The 18,647-nt window shown below is 44.9% G+C and overlaps 1 protein-coding gene across 1 annotated transcript in view; it reads right to left on the bottom strand.

The window, feature by feature from the left end:
- PDCD11 (programmed cell death 11) overlaps positions 1-18,647 on the bottom strand; it is a 50,806-nt gene that overhangs the window by 31,159 nt on the left and 1,000 nt on the right. The window contains exons 2-15 of the mRNA XM_055081436.1: positions 18,126-18,244; positions 16,976-17,107; positions 15,744-15,911; positions 14,087-14,248; positions 12,481-12,604; positions 11,799-11,980; positions 7,515-7,622; positions 5,972-6,178; positions 5,193-5,317; positions 4,951-5,011; positions 3,943-4,089; positions 2,351-2,602; positions 1,664-1,798; positions 970-1,164 (exon numbers count right to left, since the gene is read on the bottom strand). Coding sequence (XP_054937411.1) covers positions 970-1,164; positions 1,664-1,798; positions 2,351-2,602; positions 3,943-4,089; positions 4,951-5,011; positions 5,193-5,317; positions 5,972-6,178; positions 7,515-7,622; positions 11,799-11,980; positions 12,481-12,604; positions 14,087-14,248; positions 15,744-15,911; positions 16,976-17,107; positions 18,126-18,224 — 2,097 coding nt within the window. The 5' untranslated portion in view covers positions 18,225-18,244. The remainder of the gene's footprint in view (positions 1-969; positions 1,165-1,663; positions 1,799-2,350; positions 2,603-3,942; positions 4,090-4,950; positions 5,012-5,192; positions 5,318-5,971; positions 6,179-7,514; positions 7,623-11,798; positions 11,981-12,480; positions 12,605-14,086; positions 14,249-15,743; positions 15,912-16,975; positions 17,108-18,125; positions 18,245-18,647) is intronic.

Genomic DNA, 18,647 nt, shown 5'->3' with positions numbered 1-18,647 from the left:
GTTGTGGAGCACAGGCTCCGGACACACAGGCTCAGCGGCCATGGCTCACGGGCCCAGCCGCTCCGCGGCATGTGGGAACTTCCCAGACCGGGGCACGAACCCGCGTCCCCTGCATCGGCAGGCGGACTCTCAACCACTGCGCCACCAGGGAAGCCCGAGAGGCAAATTCTTAAGCACCAGCCCAGACCTACTGAATCAGACACTTGGGGGGCGTGGGGAACAAGCTGTGTTGGACCAAGCCCTCCAGGGGATTCTGATTCACACTGAAGACTGGGAATCACTGTTTTGTTCCTGCCCTTATTAACTCACCTTCAGATTACCAGAAGGGACCTAAGGGGAAGGCTCATCCCCGTGGTTTGGCAGCTGGATCGGCCGTGACACCATCCTCCTGCCTATCTTCACACTAATCAACTCTATTTCCCCTCCTCTGCCTATCTCCACTCTAAGGAGAATCGATTTTACATTCTGCAAGAAAGGAGGCAGTGTCTTCCTTCTAAGCGCCCACACGAAGACCGAAAGCAATATTCTGAGACCTATATCCCAGCAGGGGGAGGCGGAGGAGAGAAAAGAGGACAGCAGGTACTTATTAACTGTTCCAACTCAGGGGTGAGCACTGAGTGCCCCAAGAAGGCTGGATGTGCCACTGGGAGTGTCCTGCTGGGCCTGGAGTGCCACGTGGGCCTCTCCCCAACACTCTGGGCTCCCTCTCTACCCTGACCACCAGCATCTGCCAGCAGCACCTCGATCCTGCTCTAACGCCCACCAGGGGAACAGAGGCAAAGTGCAGGCTTGCCCACTGGTTTGGTCTGTGAAGGTATTTCTGCAGTCAGAGGGCCGACTTCTTTCCCATGGAGTTTCCAACTAAGAGCAGAGCCTGACCCGGAGTTCCCCAGCGCCCCCCTCCCCGCCGAGGGCCCACAGCTCCCACACCTTCACCTCCATGGCTCCCCAGAGACCAGTAAAGGATACAACACGCTCCTCACCCTCGCTCAGACACAGAACTCTGTGAAGGGTGTCACCTGCCTGGAGCCAGCAATGCAACAGTGGGCCGTTGGTGACGTGGTCTGACAGATGAGGCGTGGGAAGGAAGCCGGGGACGTTGTGAGGCAGGACAGCCACCTGCAGCCCATCTTTGGTCTTCTCCAGAACCTTCACATCCACCAACTACTCAGGGAAAAGGACAAAAAAGAGCGCTTGTCTTGAGCAGAGAGCAACTCGTGTGGGTCAGGCAGAGATCAGAGGCATCGAATATCCAGGATCAGGCATGACTGAGAGGTCGAGATCAGAGAAGCAGCTTTCTCCCACTCCCCACCCCACGTTCCCAAAGACCCAACAGGCACACACACCCGCACACACAGCAGGACCCATCTGGTGCTCGCATCACTCCTCTCCCAGGTCCCTCCACTGGGTCCCAAAGGAAAGACAGTTTTGCAGGCTGGTCCCAGGGACCAGAGAGGAAAGAGGGCAGCAGCACACTGCTGACAAGCCACACCGTAACAGCACTTTCCTTCCTAGACAGTCCATCTGCTCTGACACACAGCCCCAGAATCTTGTCTAGCTTCCTTGATCTTCCCCCTGCATGGTTTCCAGCACCCCAGGTGTCAGTGGCGCCCTGCTCTCTACCACTGTAACTAAAACAATTTGTCTGGAGAAGTCCAGATACCTGCCCAGCGTTAATGGCCTTTTTTTTCTTCTGACTGTGTCCCGCACATTCTTTCTTCGAATCACCAGACAGCTTGAAGGACAAGAGCATCCTCTCTTTGGATGGCTCACAGTTCAGCACTGCAACCTTCACCACCTGGAGAGAAACCATACCTGCTCGGCCCTGGAGACAGGTGCCCCCCACCAGCACCACAGAGGCCTTGGGTGATTCACCAAGACCCTGGATCAGATCAGAAGGCAGTGAAGAGAAACGTAATGAGAGCTACACAGAATCCCCACAAGTCAGTCTTTCGGGTGACAAAAGACATGAATGAATTTTGGGGTATAATCCCAAGTTTTAAAAAATCATTTTTCCTAGACAGACCCAGACTCATCAGATTTAGGGCAGTGCCCCCTTGTGGTGATAGTGGCCTCAGAACAATTTCTGATGTGAGGGACACTAGTGTATTACAGGTGAAGATTAATTTCTTCTACGTTGAGGGCCTAAGTTCCGTTAGTTTGCTAGCATCCATTGAGCCCCCTTGAGGGTTTCTCTCTGTTCTGTTGCATCTCCTCCACTTAGCTGGCTCAGGCCCGCTACCCCACATGCTCTCTTCTGTAACCCTTAAAAAGTAGCCTTCCTACTCCTTCAAATCTGTGTTCATGGGGTCACCAACGGTAGGAGCCTATCCAGGGAAAGGGTTATTACCTGGCCAGTGTAAAAGACACTCTCTGGGTCAGGGATATACTCGGCACTGAGCTCATGCCTGGGCACCAGTCCCTGCACGTCATTGTAGAACTTCACGATGCAGCCGTAGTCCTTGACCCTGAGGATAAAGCCGTGTGTCTGCAGACCAGGCTTAGCATCGGCATAGCAGGTAATGGCAGGAAGTTTGGACTCAACCAGGGTTTTCTTCAGGGTCACCATCAGCTTCCTGGCTTCAGGGTCACAAAGCAAAACCTAGGGAAAGGATACTGGCCATGACCAAGTCATCCATTACCAAGAGAGCCACTGAGCTGGTCTCTGCATCCCCCTGAGAGCCATGGTCAGTCCCTAAAAACCTGCTATCTCTTTCCCTCTGAGAATAATAGCTGCAGACCGTCCCTGCTTCCTGCTGGATGATGACCTAGGGAGCATTCATCTCTATTTCAAACGTACTACCTCCCAAAAGTCCCCTCCTGGGCCTAGAGCAACACTCACCACCCCAGTGCACCTCCAGGGAGTCCTGTGTCGGTTACTCCTACTCTGCCTCCGCTCCCTCTCCCTCCTGGACCGCTGCATCTCGTCTAACAGAATGAATGACTGAACCAGTTTACCCCCTCAACACTGCTGTGGACTAGCTATAAACTAAGACGGAGTGCGCCAACCACCTCTCATTCCTCAAAAAGTCATCTCCTCGAGGGCAGAGAAATTCCTCTATTTCTAACTTCCTGACCCCACCACTATAAAACTTTGTACCAATGGGTAATCAATATCTTTGTTGAGTCCATAATGAAATAAAATGAAAATAAAAAATCCAACATTCTAAGTGTCTGCACACACCAGGCCCTAAGCACTGGGTATTATCATGTTTAATCTTCACAACTCTGTGAAGCTTCTCTCAGGATCCAAGCCTTTGTTATAAAACACTCAAGTTTTGGCAGCTTTGGTTGGGCTTTTTCTGTGCCTGACACAACCCCTGCTCCTCCTCAACCTTCCAAATCCTACCCATCCTTTCCAGTTCAATCCCCACCTCTGCCAGAAATCTAGAAGACACTATTGTCAAATAGAGCTCAATTCGAAAACTGGTTCTGCCATTTATTAGCTGTGTGACTCTGGGCAAGATACTCTGCTTTCCTAAGCTTTCATTTCCCCATCTGCAAAATGAGCATAACAGTACTTCCTTCATAGGGCCATTTTAAGGATGAAATGAAGTAACGCGTGTTACGATGTGCCTAGCACAGCAATTGGCACAGAATACATGTTACATGGTAGTTGCTGTTGATCATATTGATCATCATTGATTATCAATAATTCTTTCTGCCCCAGCCTACCCTCACCTCCCCGTTCTGAGATAAGACCACAGCACACAGCCTGCACCAAACCACCTGGCCTGCTCTCTTCATGTATGGATATTTTAACTACCAATTATACCATACAATTATCAAGGGCAGGGACCCAGTTTTCTCTTCCCAATGCCAAGCGCAGTACTGCAGATATTATGTGGTCACTTTGTGGAAAAAGGCAGAAACTTCAGCTGAGAAGCATCATTCTCTTCCCATATGGCCAAAACCCCACCAGCGACCCTTCAGGAGGCTCACCCGGCACTTGACCCCATCCCCAGCGTGGTACTTCTTCTCCGGATTCTTCATAAGGATGTCGGCCAGGTGCATGGGAGGTACCAGGGCCCTGATTTGCTTGCCCACCTTCACCAGCATCCCGTATGGCTTTATGGTCATCACTTTGCCCTAGGAAAAGATGCCATGATGCCTCAAAAATATCTTTCCTATACTTCTTACAACAAAGCATCTCACACCTCTCATTTGAAGATCAGCTTCCTGAGGTAACTGCGCCTGTTATTCCCGATCTCATAGGGACAAAGCACATACCCCACAGTGATCTGGATGCAGTAGGGTTTATTTATGAGAACCTTCACATCTTTTTGTGTGAGGATCTTCTTTCTATCTGCCTTACAAATTCATTATCCAACAGAGAGCACTATGTCTCCTAAGGAATGAACTCTACATATAAAGGGGAGCTGCTCAATTGGGGCTAAGTGGTTGGACAGGAGCAGCAACTGGCTTCTTACTAATATCCCAGCTGGCTCAGTTATCAAAGAACTAACTTTTGACCTGGTCTAATCAACACCATCAAATCCCAGGACTGATGACCTACTGCCTCTGTGTAGTGGGGTGGTACTAGCAAGACCTTACCTTGAAATTAATTACAAGTTACCCAAGGGAAGAAAAAGAAATCCCAGTTAGCAGGCAAAGAGAAGGAATATGACTTTAAACGTGTTCACGGGCTTCCCTGGTGGCGCAGTGGTTGAGAGTCCGCCTGCCGATGCAGGGGACACGGGTTCGTGCCCCGGTCCGGGAGGATCCCGCGTGCCGCGGAGCGGCTGGGCCCGTGAGCCCTGGCCGCTGGGCCTGCGCGTCCGGAGCCTGTGCTCCGCAGTGGGAGAGGCCACGACAGTGAGAGGCCCGTGTACCGCAAAAAAAAAAAAAAAAAAAAGTGTTCACATGGGGACTAATGAGCTGACAGTTTACCTGTGAACTAAAGACTATCTGAAGGTGGTGGAGTATCTAATTATATGCTTGAGGTCTTACCTTTACCAAGGCCCCAGGTTTGATGTCATGATAACTAAGGAATTGAGCTTCAATAACAGACCTAGAACAAAAGGCAAATACAAGATTAAATAAATTAGGACAGAGGCTGCTTAAAATTCAGGGCTACCAAAATCATGTTGGCAAGAAAGGAAACCCTCACCAAGCAAGGCCAGGAGAAACTGTGGGCGTGCGCTGCACAGGAGCACACCTCTACACCCCGCACAAGTTAGTGACAGACTTACGTCCGCAGAGAGAGCAAAGCCAGTTCATCCATTTGGCTGTAGTCGATGATTCTACACTTGTGAGTGTTCCCTGGCTTGAAGGTCTCAGGTTTGAAGACTTTCTTAGAATTGGAGAGATGGCTGAGCTACAAAGTACCAAGTGATTAAGGACCAGCCAGAAGCAACAGATCTGAGGCAATCAGACATTAAATCAGACATGGAGTTGACTCAGTACATTTGTCACCTACCATAAAAACAGCACTCTGATTACCTGTTAAAATAATTGCTCTAACTAAAGAACTGCTTTGTACTATCATAGAATCTCTATAAAGTCAGAGAAGAGTCTAGATCATGGGTCGATAAATTACAGCTCATGATTAAGTGCCTATATTTGTAAGTAAAAGTTTGTCTGGACCACAGCCGTGCCCTTTCATTTACATACTGTCCTTGCTGCTTTCAGGCTATCACAACAAAACTGAGTAGTTAGGACAGAGTCTGTATGATCCATAAGCCTAAAATATTTACTATCTGGCCCTTTAAAATAACTTTCCCAAGCCCTGGTATAGATCCTAACTCATTCTTGTACCTACCATCAATTGGGTATCAATTAAGGCAAGTCAATTTTAAGGCACTCTAATATAACAAACAGACCTTGTTCTAGTCCTTATGAACTGTCTGCCACATTTGGGGAAATTCAAAAATAGGAAACTAATACCCAGGGATGAAGGAAGCAGAAAAGAACTTGTGTCCCCAAAGTCCTTCTGGTGATAAGATCATGATGAAATAAAGAGCCTCCTTACCCGGGCATAGGCCAGAGCCCCATCCGTCAGCCTGAAGGTGGCCCCAGCATTGCCGAAAAAGCCCTGGACAGGAACATCATCCAGTACAGCTCCCAGCTGCTGGCAAGAAAGCCGGGTGAGTGGACGCCCGGGCTGCAGGAAGACAGCGCGCAGGCTCAGCCGTACAGCTCTGGTCCGGGGATGGACACAGAGGACACAGGCCCGTACCTAGACAAGGGAAAGGGCATAATGAGCAAGACAAGGCACACCAGAGATAAGGCACCCTGGAGCAGACTTTCAGGGGTCAAGACTCTCCATGTATTGACCAAGCTACAGATGTAAGTACTAAAATCAGCTTGTGCAATCAAACAGAATGTCCCAGAGGAACTATGTCCGACTGAATCAACGCTTACACATGGCCAGGAACACATATACCAGGGTCCCCTCAACACCATGAGGCTAATAATACATATGCAACAGGAGCCATGTACTGGCATCACTATATCAGAAATTCATCTGAAACACACCAGAAACAGCCTGCTCTGATCACAAGGCCATAGCATGTAAAATGTCTCAACTCTGCAGACAAATATGGCTACAAGTAGAAAAAAATTACTAGAAAGAGGTTCACCAAAAAATTAACAAAATTATTACTAGGTGGTGGGAAAACATACTTTTACTTAAAAAAATAAAACAACAACAGAAAAAACCAACAAAGTCTCTATAGCTTCCATTAGTATGTGTTACTGTTAAAAACAAAAAATAATCATTTTAGGATTTTTAATAAAAAACAATGATTACCAAATATTGGGATTTTCTTCCCAAATATCCATGTTCATTGCAGAAAATTTGAATATTTAGACAAGGGTAGAAAAATCATCCAGACTTAATGACTAACACCTGATTGCATAATCAGCCAGCATTTTGACCAGATGTACTTTTTAAGACATTTGTTTTTCCCCAAAATTGAATCTATATTATAGCACTTTGTAAACATTTGTCTATTTAAACATATATCTTGTTCTATGTTAAACACTCTACTAGAACACTTTAAATTACAAAAGCAAAAGATTTACTACCAAGAAAAAAAAATCGGGCTTCCCTGGTGGCGCAGTGGTTGAGAGTCCGCCTGCTGATGCAGGGGACACAGGTTCGTGCCCCGGTCTGGGAAGATCCCACATGCCGCGGAGCGGCTGGGCCCGTGAGCCATGGCCGCTGAGCCTGCGCGTCCGGAGCCTGTGCTCCGCAACGGGAGAGGCCACAACAGTGAGAGGCCCGCGTACAGAAAAAAAAAAAAAAAAAAAAAAAAAAAAAAAAAATCAAAGAGTACGAAATAAAAACTACAAGTTGCCTTCTTCTCCACAGGCTCCTTCTCTAATCTCAATCCCCAGAAATAACCACTGGCAGTTTCTTGTGGTCCTTCCAAGACACTTTTCATTCCCCTCACCACCCCTCTGACACCTGTACACATGCAGTCCTAGGACCTGCCTGTAGCAGCTGTGACACTGGATGGCTGGTCGGGACACAACTGAAATCCAGAAAAGTTAAGTGCAACATTTCTTACTGGCTGATTTGAGAAATATGTTCTGGCTTTCTTAGGGTCCAGGTGCATAAAGTCAACCAGGCCAGTGAAGAACGAGAGGAATTTTAGCATAAGGCCAAATGGAGTCACCTAGAAATAAAAAGAATCAGTTATGAAAAACATCTCTCTGAAGGAACCAGGAATGAGACTGTTCATAAAGCCATATTATCCATGATAATGATAACTGTGTGTCTCTCCTTCCCCAGCTAACCCTTATCATCTTTCTTCCCATAAAATGAAATGGCAGCACATCTCCTGGCACTGGCTGTTCCTTAATTCAGTAAGCTCATCGCCCCCGGGCCTGAGAGGACATCAGTCCTCCACCCTCGGGATTTCCCAATGGGATGGAAGGCGCTTTACACAAGGATCCTCAGGGAACTGCCAGCCTGACAACTGGGACAAATTGTTGCTAACTTGGTGATGTGCTCAGACTAAGAAGGTAAAAACCCACATGCTTGCCAGAGGGAGATACTGACCATGAGCAATTCACCCTACAGAGCCCCACAAAGCTAAGAAAGTAGAGGTGACAAGCCTCTCAAAAGAGAGCAGGGAGGCAGGTGACTGAAATAAGGGAAACTAAGTCAGATCCCCAGGTCCTCTCCTCAAACTCTAGGGTCCACCCTTCTCCCATCTCCACAGAAAATGGGAGAGTTATTCTCTGGGAAACTGTACCAGACTCAAAACACAGGAACAGTGCAAACCATGAAAATGTGAATTAAGAAAAATTCTGAATATCATATATAGATATGGAGACCGCCAGCCCCTTTCTGCCACCTAGCTCTTAGGCAGCCAAGCTTATATGCTCCTGAATCGGGTGTTAGTAGATCCTTTCCAGAGAAATCTAACATGCCAGAGAAGACTTCTAACAGTGACATCTGGAGGATGCCACTAGTTCCTGACCCTGACAGGGAAGTCAGCCAGTCAGCAAGTCGCACCCAGGCACACAGACTTCCCAGCAGTTTTTTAGTGCCTCCCTCATAACATGGCAGTCAAAACAAAAACTCAATAGAGAATGGGAAGTTTAAGTTGAGAGACTTTCCCAGAGGTAGGATATAGACAAATACATGCATGTACCAAGCCAAAGAAGAGAGGAAAAAATAAGAAAATTAGAACTGATCCATTAAGTCCAACATCATACTAACAGGAGTTCTAGAAAAAGAAAAGAAAATTATATTAAAAATTTTAGGGCTTCCCTGGTGGCGCAGTGGTTAAGAATCTGCCTGCCAATGCAGGGGACACGGGTTCGAGCCCTGGTCTGGGAAGATCCTACATGCCGCGGAGCAACTAGGCCCGTGAGCCACAACTACTGAGCCTGCGTGTCTGGAGCCTGTGCTCCGCAACGGGAGAGGCCGCGACAGTGAGAGGCCCGCGCACCGCGATGAAGAGTGGCCCCCGCTCGCCGCAACTGGAGAAAGCCCTCGCACAGAAACGAAGACCCAACACAGCCAAAAAACTAAGTAAATAAATAAACTTATTAAAAAAAAAATTTTTTAAGATCTGATAAGGGGCTAGTATCCAGAAGATACAAAGAACCCTTACACCATTAACAATAAAAAGATAATCTAACTTTTAAATGGATAAAGACTTCTGATTCAATATTTCTCCAAGGAAGATTTATAAATGGCCAATAAGCACATGAAAAGATGCTCAACATCACTAATCATTAGAGAAATGCAAATCAAAATCACAAGATACCACTTCACACCCACACCCATTAGAGTGGCTATAATAAAAAGAATAATAATAAGTGTTTGTAAGAATGTGGCGAAATTGGAACCCTTATATTGCTGGTGGGGATGTAAAATGTTGCAGCCACTTTGGCTATTCCTCAGAAAGTTAAAACAGAGGTACCACATGACCCAGCAAGTCCATTCCTAGATATACACTCAAGAGAAATGAAAACATATGTCCCTACAAAAACTTATATACAAATTTCATAGCAGCATTACCCATAACAAGACAAAAGTGGAAACAACCCAAATGTCTACCAACTCCATATGATGCAGTATTATTCAGCCATAAAAAAAGGAATGAATCACTGATAAATGCTACAACATGGATGAACTTTGAAAACATGCTAAGTGCAAGAAACCAGACATAAAAGGCTATATACTGTATGGTTCAATTTATATGAAATATCCACAACAGGCAAATCTAGAGATAAAAAGTAGATTCGTGGTTGCCAGGGGCTTGAGGGAGGGAATGAATGGAGAGTGACAACCAGTGGGTACAGGGTTTCTTACTGGGGTGATGAAAATGTTCTGGAATTAAATAGTGATGACAGCTGTACACCCTTGTGAATACACTGGAAAACCACTAAGCTGTACACTTTAAAAGGGTGAATCTTACTATATGTGAATTATATCTCAACTTAAAAATTGGAAAAAGAAAAAAAACCACAGTGATACAGAAAACTTTCCCAGAGCTTAAGGATCTACATTTCTGGATTACAGGAGGTTAGCACAAATAAATGGAAAGAGAGTCATACAAAAGCACATCATTGTGAAATTTTAAAACGAAAGTGATAAAGACAAGATCCTTGAACATACACAGAAAAGGAAATCAAAATAACATCAGACTTTTCAATAGCAGTAGAGGCCAGTGACAATGGGAACAAGAACTTCAAATTTCTGAGGTATTTTTTACCTAGAATTCTAACCCCAGATTAACTACCAATCACACATTAGAGCAGAATAAAGGTATTTTCAGATATACTAGGTGTGCAGAAAAGAGTTAACATAGCAGGCCTGAGACTGCGAACCTTGGAAAAGCATGCTTGCGGTGTTGGCCCTGGCCTGATGTCTGGGAACTTAGACTTCAAGAGGGTTCCCACCACTCTCAGAACTGAGTGGCTCACTGTACCTAAACTATTTGTGCAAACAATATGGTTTATGCTAAACACTCGAATTCCTTAGGATTGTCAGGAATTTTGGTACATGCCAGGCAGCGGGTGCCTATGTGACCAGCTGCAAATAAAAACCCTCAATGAGCTTTGCTGGTAGACAACATTGACCCATGTTGTCATAACTTGCTGCTGGAGTAATTAAATACACCCTTTGTGACTCCACTGGAAGAGGTTCTTGGAGGCTTGTGCCTGGTTTCTTTCAGACTTCATTCCATGGGCCTTTTCCCTTTGCTGATTTTGCTTTGCCTCCTTTCACTGCAATAAATCACAGCCGTGAGGACCACTATATGCTGATGGTGTGAGTCTTCCTAGTGAATCATCGAACCTGGGAGCAGTCTTGGGAATTTTAAGACACATGAGGTGAAGAAATTAACCTCCCATGTGCTTTTCTGAGGATGCTTCTGGTGAATGTGACACATTAAAATGAGTGAGTAAACCAAAAAAGAGGAATACATGGAATCAAAGAAGGTTCTATCCAATACAGAAGAGTGGAAGGATCCGGGATGACAGGGAAGGGAGCCCTACAGAGTAACCAGTCCAGACTGGAGCCGGATGACAGTAAAACGGGCTCCGGGTAGGGGAAAAAAGTAGCAAAGATTATTTAAAGGGTTTGAAAACACAGAAAATAGTGAGAGAAAAATAACTACAGGATATATGAAGAAATAGTGAAAGGTAGGAAGAGAATTCAGCAAATGACAAAAACAAAGCTGATTAGCAACTCCAGGAAAAAAAAGCTGTTCAAGAAACAAATTATATTACCTAGCCCAGCAAATAAATAATATCTATGTAGTCATATAATTTAAACACTGAATAATGATTTAGCCAAAATTTTAATATTCCTATGTTGAAAGGCTGGGAGAAGGTAAGGATAAGAGAGCCAAAACTTCATCTACCTTGATAAGAAGTTAAAACTCAATGCCTCAAAGTGATAAGATGCAGCAGAAGCTTATTATTATACTTTGAAACACAGAGGTAAATTTCAAAAGATAAGCTAAGAGTTAAACATGGGGGTTAGATGGGATGACAGTTCTTCATCATAAGCCTTTTAATACCATTTGATCTTTTAGATCAGCACTGTCCAAGAGAAATATAAGCCACATATGTAATTTTAAGTTTCCTAGCAGTCACATTATAAAAATTACAAAGAAACAGCTGAAATTTATTTTAATAGTTTACTTAACCCAATATAGGCAAAATATTATCATTTCAACACGTGGCACTGGCTACATTTCCAGTGCTTAATGGTCACATGGGACCAGGGGCTACCCTACTGGACAGCACTATTTTAGATTGTGTGCACGTACTACTTTAATAAAAATTATTTTTATTTTAGAAAATAGTAGTAACAATGAACGGCTTACCTTCTGTACCTGGGCTTTAACTACCAGTCCTGGTAACAAGCTGTTGAGGGTCCAGTTTTGCTCCTCAGTAGCAATAGCAGCAGAAACTTCTGAGTAACCAACAGATAGACTAACAACTCCTCCATTGCCTTTCACCTCTTCAATAAGGCAGTTCAGGTACTGACCTACCTTCAATTTAGCACCTGCAAGTCCAGCCCCCAAAAGGAAAAATACCTATTATGAGAAGGACTTTGAACTTGGGCTAGAGTGATACCTGAAAGATCCATGGCCTACTTGCCCAGTTACCATACAATACTCCCCATATTCCCAATTTCTCAGGGACCAACTACAAGAAGGGCGTGAAATGACCCTAACTGATCTGGAATCAACTGCCACACAAAAATATGAAAACCTCAACAAGGTGGGAGAGTACTGGTTCAGAGGCTCTGGGGGCCCAAATTTCAGTGGAATCTTCTAAGTGAGAAAAAGTGAAACTGGTCCATCAGATCTTAATGAGACTGCCACTCCCTGACCCTTCACACATCTCCCTTTTTCTATCACCTAAGATTAACAGTTGATTTTAGCAAAGCCAAACATGCTTCAGGGTCAGCATTCTGCATTTTACTCACCGAAGTGGCATTTAAATATAACCCCCCCATATACCACCTCACTACCATGGACTGGTCCCTCTTCTTCCTCTCACCTTTGTTCTTCTGTTGGATGTACTCCTGGGCTTTCTGCAGTGGCAGAAAAGCTCTGGCCCCACTAACACCAATGTCCACTAGATAGCCATGGTCTTCCAGGCTGGACACAGTGCCCGTGAGCAGCTGGAGGAAGGCAAAGCATTCCCAAAAGTTCAAAAGTCAAAGGTCATGGGACACATAATAAACATCCACTACCAAACATGACGGTTCCCACCATCCCATAATCCCACACATCCTCTCACTTTTAACTTTAAACCTCAATCCCTACAACACAGGGAATATAGCCAATATTTTATTATAACTATAAATGGAGTATAACCGTTAAAAACTGTGAATCACTATAACGTACACCTGTAACTTGTATAATGTTGTACCTTAATTATACTTAAAAAAAAATTTTTTTTTAAGAAAAGGAAAAAAGCCTCAGTCCCACTACAGGATAGAAGAGGGAAAGACATCAACTTTAATTCTCCCAGGGTTTGAAGGATCTTATGGTTTCCAGACAGAGAGGAGTTGAATAATGGAATGACAGAGAGGGCTTTCTCCCCTGGAGGATTTTCAAAAGATAGGAAAGACTTTCATGTTATGCAAAGAGATAAACCAGATGGCCTTGCAGTGCCAGCACTCTCAGCACCATGACTAATGAGAATCCAGAACTACCCTTCTAGCTGTCCTCAAGTCTTTTCTAAGCACCTCCAAGATGTCTCCCCACAAAATCCTGCCAACCTCCTTTACCCTTCACGAGAAGCAATGTGGCATTCAAATCTGGCTCTGACACTTACTAGCTATTTGGTGTTTGGCCACTTAACTCAAACCTTTTTCAGTCTGTTTTCACAAATGTACAAGAGGGATACCTATCAGCCTCACAGGGTTGCTATGAAAATTTCTTCAGAGAAAGTGTCTAAAACAGCACCTGTCAAACAGCGGCCTCTCAATACCTGTCAATTTCCTACAACTTGGCTTACTGTTATTCCCCACTCCACCCAACGTTCAGGGCCTGGTCCAAACTCTACCGCTTCTAACCAAACGTTCCAAGATCATACTGATCTCCTTCCTCTTAAGTGAGTATAGTTTATATGAGTGCGTTTTGTACCTACTTGACTTGGAGGCACTGAGTGGGGATAAATTTCTCCTGAACCTGCATAGGACTGGGAGACTCAGTAGTGGATCATCCATTAGTACGGCTGATAGTCTAATTGCCCTGTCTACCCTGTCTCTCGCTCTCAGAGAGAGCCCTCAAGCTCTCCCCACAAACGCCAGTGGCCTCTGAAAAAGATTTAATCTGTGAAGAAGTCTCGGTAAAGAAGGCACTTCAAGGAACTCCTTCTTACCCTTGCTAGGATTCCTTGGAAGCATTTTTTTCCCCCTACCAGCAAATCTTGGACTTGCTTTCCCTTTCTCCCCTCCAGGGTAAAGTGATTAGGTTCAAGTCTTCAATTTCGATTAAGTACCCAAAGTACCCTGGTGACCTTCCCCCCAGGAAAAGACTCACCCCCATGTGTAACAGTTAAGCTGAAAGTGAAAGGTAGTCTAGACACACCCCAGGAGGCAGGACAGAGGAGAAGGCATGTTGCCTGCTCCTCTGCCCTGGCCCCAGAGACGTACCATGCCGGGTTTCAGGGCCTCAGCACTCAGCACTTTGTTGACATTTCTGGGGTTCAGAGACAGCTTGACATTCTTTTTGCCCCTCTTTGTGATGCCCAGACTGCTCACCACACATCTAACCAGCATCCCAGGTGAGAAGAGCTCAGGCAAGCTGACCAGGTCCTGCAGAATACAAACGAGAAAAACCTGATACGTACCCTTCCCCTGCACCGAGAATTCATTGCCTGGTCCTGGCTCAGCGGTTTCTCATCCTCAGATCCCAAAGAGCCCAAAAGGCAGATGAAGAGAGTAACTGCTCATCCACAAAGGAAGCGGCCTGTGGCCATGTCACAGTCTTGGATTACAGCTTAAGGTCTCCAAACATCTCCACGCAATGGGAAGATGTAAAATGACGTGTTAAAAGAATCATCTACAATTACTGTCTCTACTTCCTCATCTTCTCACTCTTCAGCTCACTGCAACCTAAGTTCCACCCCCATCACTCCATCCTTGATCTCCCAACAAAATCTCCAATGACTTCCATGTTGCTAAACCCAACAGTCCACTTTACAGTCCTTCTCTCACATGACCTTTACAAAGCATTTAACTCTGGTGCTGCTTCCTTAAGCATTTCCTCCCAGCTTCCAACCCTTCGTTCACCTTTTTTCTTCTCTGTGTCTCTGGTCCCACCTTCTTCTGACAGCAACTCTCCTTTTATTCAGCAACTAAAATATAGTATTTGCCCCAGGCTCAGTCTTTCAGTCTCTTCTCCCTCTATGTGCTCCCTCTAAGCAACTTCTTCCCCCTCCATAGCTTCAATTACCACCTATACAAAGAAGTCTCACACATTCATGTTTCTAACCCAAACATCCCTGAGCTCCAGCATCACCTATCTACTGGTTGTCTCAACTGTACCTCAAACTCAACATAACAGAAAATCAAATCATGATCATCTCTCCTAATCCAGGTCCCCTTTTCAGGGTTTCCTGTCTCAGGATGGCATGGCCAACTGTCAAGCCGTCCTCAACAGAAACCTAGGACTCACCTCTAACACGTCTCTTGGCCTTGCCACCCATATGGAATTCGTCACTAAGCGCTGATTTACCTCCTCAGCCCTCAGTAAATCCATCAATCTCAGAGCCTAGACTACGACAACAGCCTCCTAACTGGTCTCTAAGCAGCTACGCATGCCTCTTCAATTCATTCTCTGTGCTGTCTACATGGCACCCACCCCAGTGAGAACATTTCAAGGGCTTCCCTCTAATTCTAGAAAAACAATCCTAAACATGGTCTGGCCTCCACCCAGCCCTCCAGCCCCATCCCACTCCACCCTGCCCGGCTCTCGGCTCTAGCCACACTAGCCTTCTGCTGCATGTCGGGCTCCTTCTGCCTGAACTCCCTTCCTTCCTTCTCTAGCATACCCTCATCCTTCCTACCTCAGCTCAGGCATCCCTTCCTCAGGCAAGTCTTCCAGGTTCCCTGGGCTAAGTCAAAATCCCCTCATTTTAAAAAAAAAAAAAAAAAAAGAAGAAGAAGAAGAAGAAAAGAAAAATTTCCCTATTATAAACTCTCTTGGTACCTTGTACCCTCCCTTCTTAACACTTAGCAAAGTTGTCATTTTACATGTGTTGGTGTACTACTTATTTCCAGTTACAGATTTCATCCGGGTTTCCCTTACCTGCAGGGGTTCTTCTCGTGCCACCTGCTCGTTCAGCTTTTCAGTGTAGGCATCACAGATTTCAGTCACTTGCACACACCCCTGGAGGCCGTTGGGGAGACTAATCACCAGTTCCAGTTCATTTACCTCTTTCACGCAACCCAAAATCCGCATCCCCTCACACAGGGACTAGAAGAGAAAGAGTGAAATGTATACAACAGGGAGGAGAACAATGATTGGGGAGGTTGGGGGGGTTCTGGCTTCTAGTCCCAACTCTGACATATAAAAGCTACAAGACACGTATGTGTACATGTCGGTACACTCATCACACATCTGAGCACCACGAAAGATCGAAATTATACAAGTGTTTCCAGCAGGGTGCTGGAGGGCACTCTCGCCTTTTCCTTTATTCCAAGCAGCCCAAACTCAAAGGCCTAGCAGGCAACACAATGCAGGCCAGAAGTCAGTGGAGACAATGGCAGTCTGGAGGGTGCATGCCAGGTCTAAAGGGCGCAACCACTATTCAGCTCTGTGTGCCTACAAACATGAGGGAGTGCGAGCTTGTACTGTCAGCACTTTCAAATTTTTACAAAAAAGCCGGAAATCACATTTTTATGGAAAATTTTTTAGTTTTCTAATGTTGGCATGAAACAATTATTTTTTTAAGTAGCACACAGGACAAAGAAAATACTTCTGCAGGCTGAATCTGTATCTTTCCCTTCACTATCGTTTGACTTTTTTTTTCTTTTTAACAACTAATGTGTATCAGAGTTATCTAAAAATTTAAGGAACATAATAAGACTGCTTCACTTCTCTGTGATAATTTCCACATCTATGAAATGAAAGGGAAGAATTAGAGTGATTGCTAAAGTTATTGCCAGTTCTAACCTATGTCTCTACTAAAACACAAGTTCCATGAGGGCATCGGCGGGATGAGGGACTCAGCAGCTAAAAAGAAAAACTAAAAAAACAACACGTGATCACAGGCACTGATTAATAATTGAAGGAAATAATGCTCAATTCTGAACAAAACTGGAAGAAGTTCTAGAGGCATAAGCTACACACACATATTTATATGAAAAGAATGAAGGAAAAAAGGAAAGAGGAAAGGAAGAAGAACATATACAGACTTAAGCAACTCAGAGAGTTTGTTTAAAACAAAACCAGTTATAAAGCAGAAACTAACACACCATTGTAAAGCAATTATACTCCAAAAAAGATGTTAAAAATAATTTAAAAAAACTTTGACAAACCTCCACACTAAGGATTTCAAACTTCTCTCTTACAAACTTGCTGCTTTCTCTCTTTTCAACTTTCAACTTTTTTGTTTTTGCTGGCTCCTTCTGGATCTTTTTCCTTTTGGTGGATTCCTCTTCAGTAGAAATCTAAAGGGGGCAAAAGATCCAAAACAAGAAAAACCAGTAATCCTGGCCTTTCCCTCTAACTTCAGGTCATCTGTCACCTTGCTTTGTTTCCCTTCTACTCCACCCTACTCCCAATTGTTCCTTTAATTCCTGCCTCAACGCCAATCTCCTGTTCTGACACCAACTCTCCCTTTGACCAAAATCTGAGCTCTGTTCTCAAAGCCCCTTCTCTCCTGTGTTCTTCCTCCCTTGACTGGGATGAGCACTGGGGTTCCCCGCTGGGAGAAGCAATTTGGAACAGTGCAAGAAAATAAAAGGTGGAGTCACAAAGACCTGAGTTAAATTCCTATCTCCACCATTACAAGCTGTGTGATTTCAGCTAAATTATATAACCTCTCTGGGCCTCAGTTCCTAACTATGGAATGATGATCTCTACTACACAGTACAGTTGGAAAGATTACATAAAATAGACATGAGACCATACAATCAAATGTTAGTTACCATCCCTCTAGCATCTGGAGCACAACCTACTCTAGGTGAAGATTTCAAATTCTACTGCAAATTATGATCACTTTATACAGCAAGGACCTCATTCAAAAATGCACTGATCAAACTGTTTTCTCTCCATCCTTAATCAACATGGTAAGTTTCTAAGAATAAGAAACAGGGAATTCCCTGGTGGTCCAGTGGTTAGGACTCTGTGCTTTCACTGCCAAGGGTGCGGGTTGGATCCCTGGTCAGGGAATTAAGATCCCACAAGCCGGGCGACATGGCCAAAGAAAGAAAGAAAGAAACAACGGCGGGCTTCCCTGGTGGCGCGGCGGTTGAGGGTCCGCCTGCCGATGCAGGGGACACGGGTTCGTGCCCCGGTCCGGGAGGATTCCACATGCCGTGGAGCGGCTGGGCCCGTGAGCCATGGCCACTGGGCCTGTGCGTCCGGAGCCTATGCTCCGCAGCGGGAGAGGCCACAACAGTGGGAGGACCGCATACCGCAAAAAAAAAAAAAAAAAAAAAAAAAAAACAAAACTACACCACTTACATCAAATAAGTTGTCTTGTTCAAATGACTGCTGGAAAGCTTTCTCTTTCTCTGATTTGTGGGTCTTTCTTGTACCCCCTCGGGGGAAGCTTTCTTCCATGGTTGCCGTGTTTGGGTGTCCTAAAAACAATGCAAAGAATTGGTGAGTTGTATCCTTAGTGTCAAGGTTGTGGTCAATGGGCAAGAGATAGAGCCTTCTAGCAGCAATGTGCTGGACAGCATTCAGAACTAAGAAATGGATGGTTTGATGCCAGGCAACAGATAATCCATAATTCACCTTTCCAAAGGTCTTTGCTTCAAAACCACAAGTTCACACATTTTTCTCCAGTAAAAGAAGTTAGTTTCAATGTAGTAAATATCATTAAGCAGCTTCAGTTAAGTCACAGATACACAGATTAATACGTAACCCCCTACCTTCAAAGAATACACATACTTTTAAGAAGATAAAACAATTACGCAAACGATCTAAAATACAAATCAGATTATAAACTATCAACAAGGAGGTAGGAAATAATGAGGCTTC

The sequence above is a fragment of the Physeter macrocephalus genome, chromosome 20 (genome assembly GCF_002837175.3).
Source record: "Physeter macrocephalus isolate SW-GA chromosome 20, ASM283717v5, whole genome shotgun sequence".
In the NCBI taxonomy this organism is placed as follows: Eukaryota; Metazoa; Chordata; class Mammalia; order Artiodactyla; family Physeteridae; genus Physeter; species Physeter macrocephalus.
The sequence above is the reverse complement of the archived record's forward strand: the minus strand, read 5'-3'. Positions and strand labels throughout refer to the sequence as shown.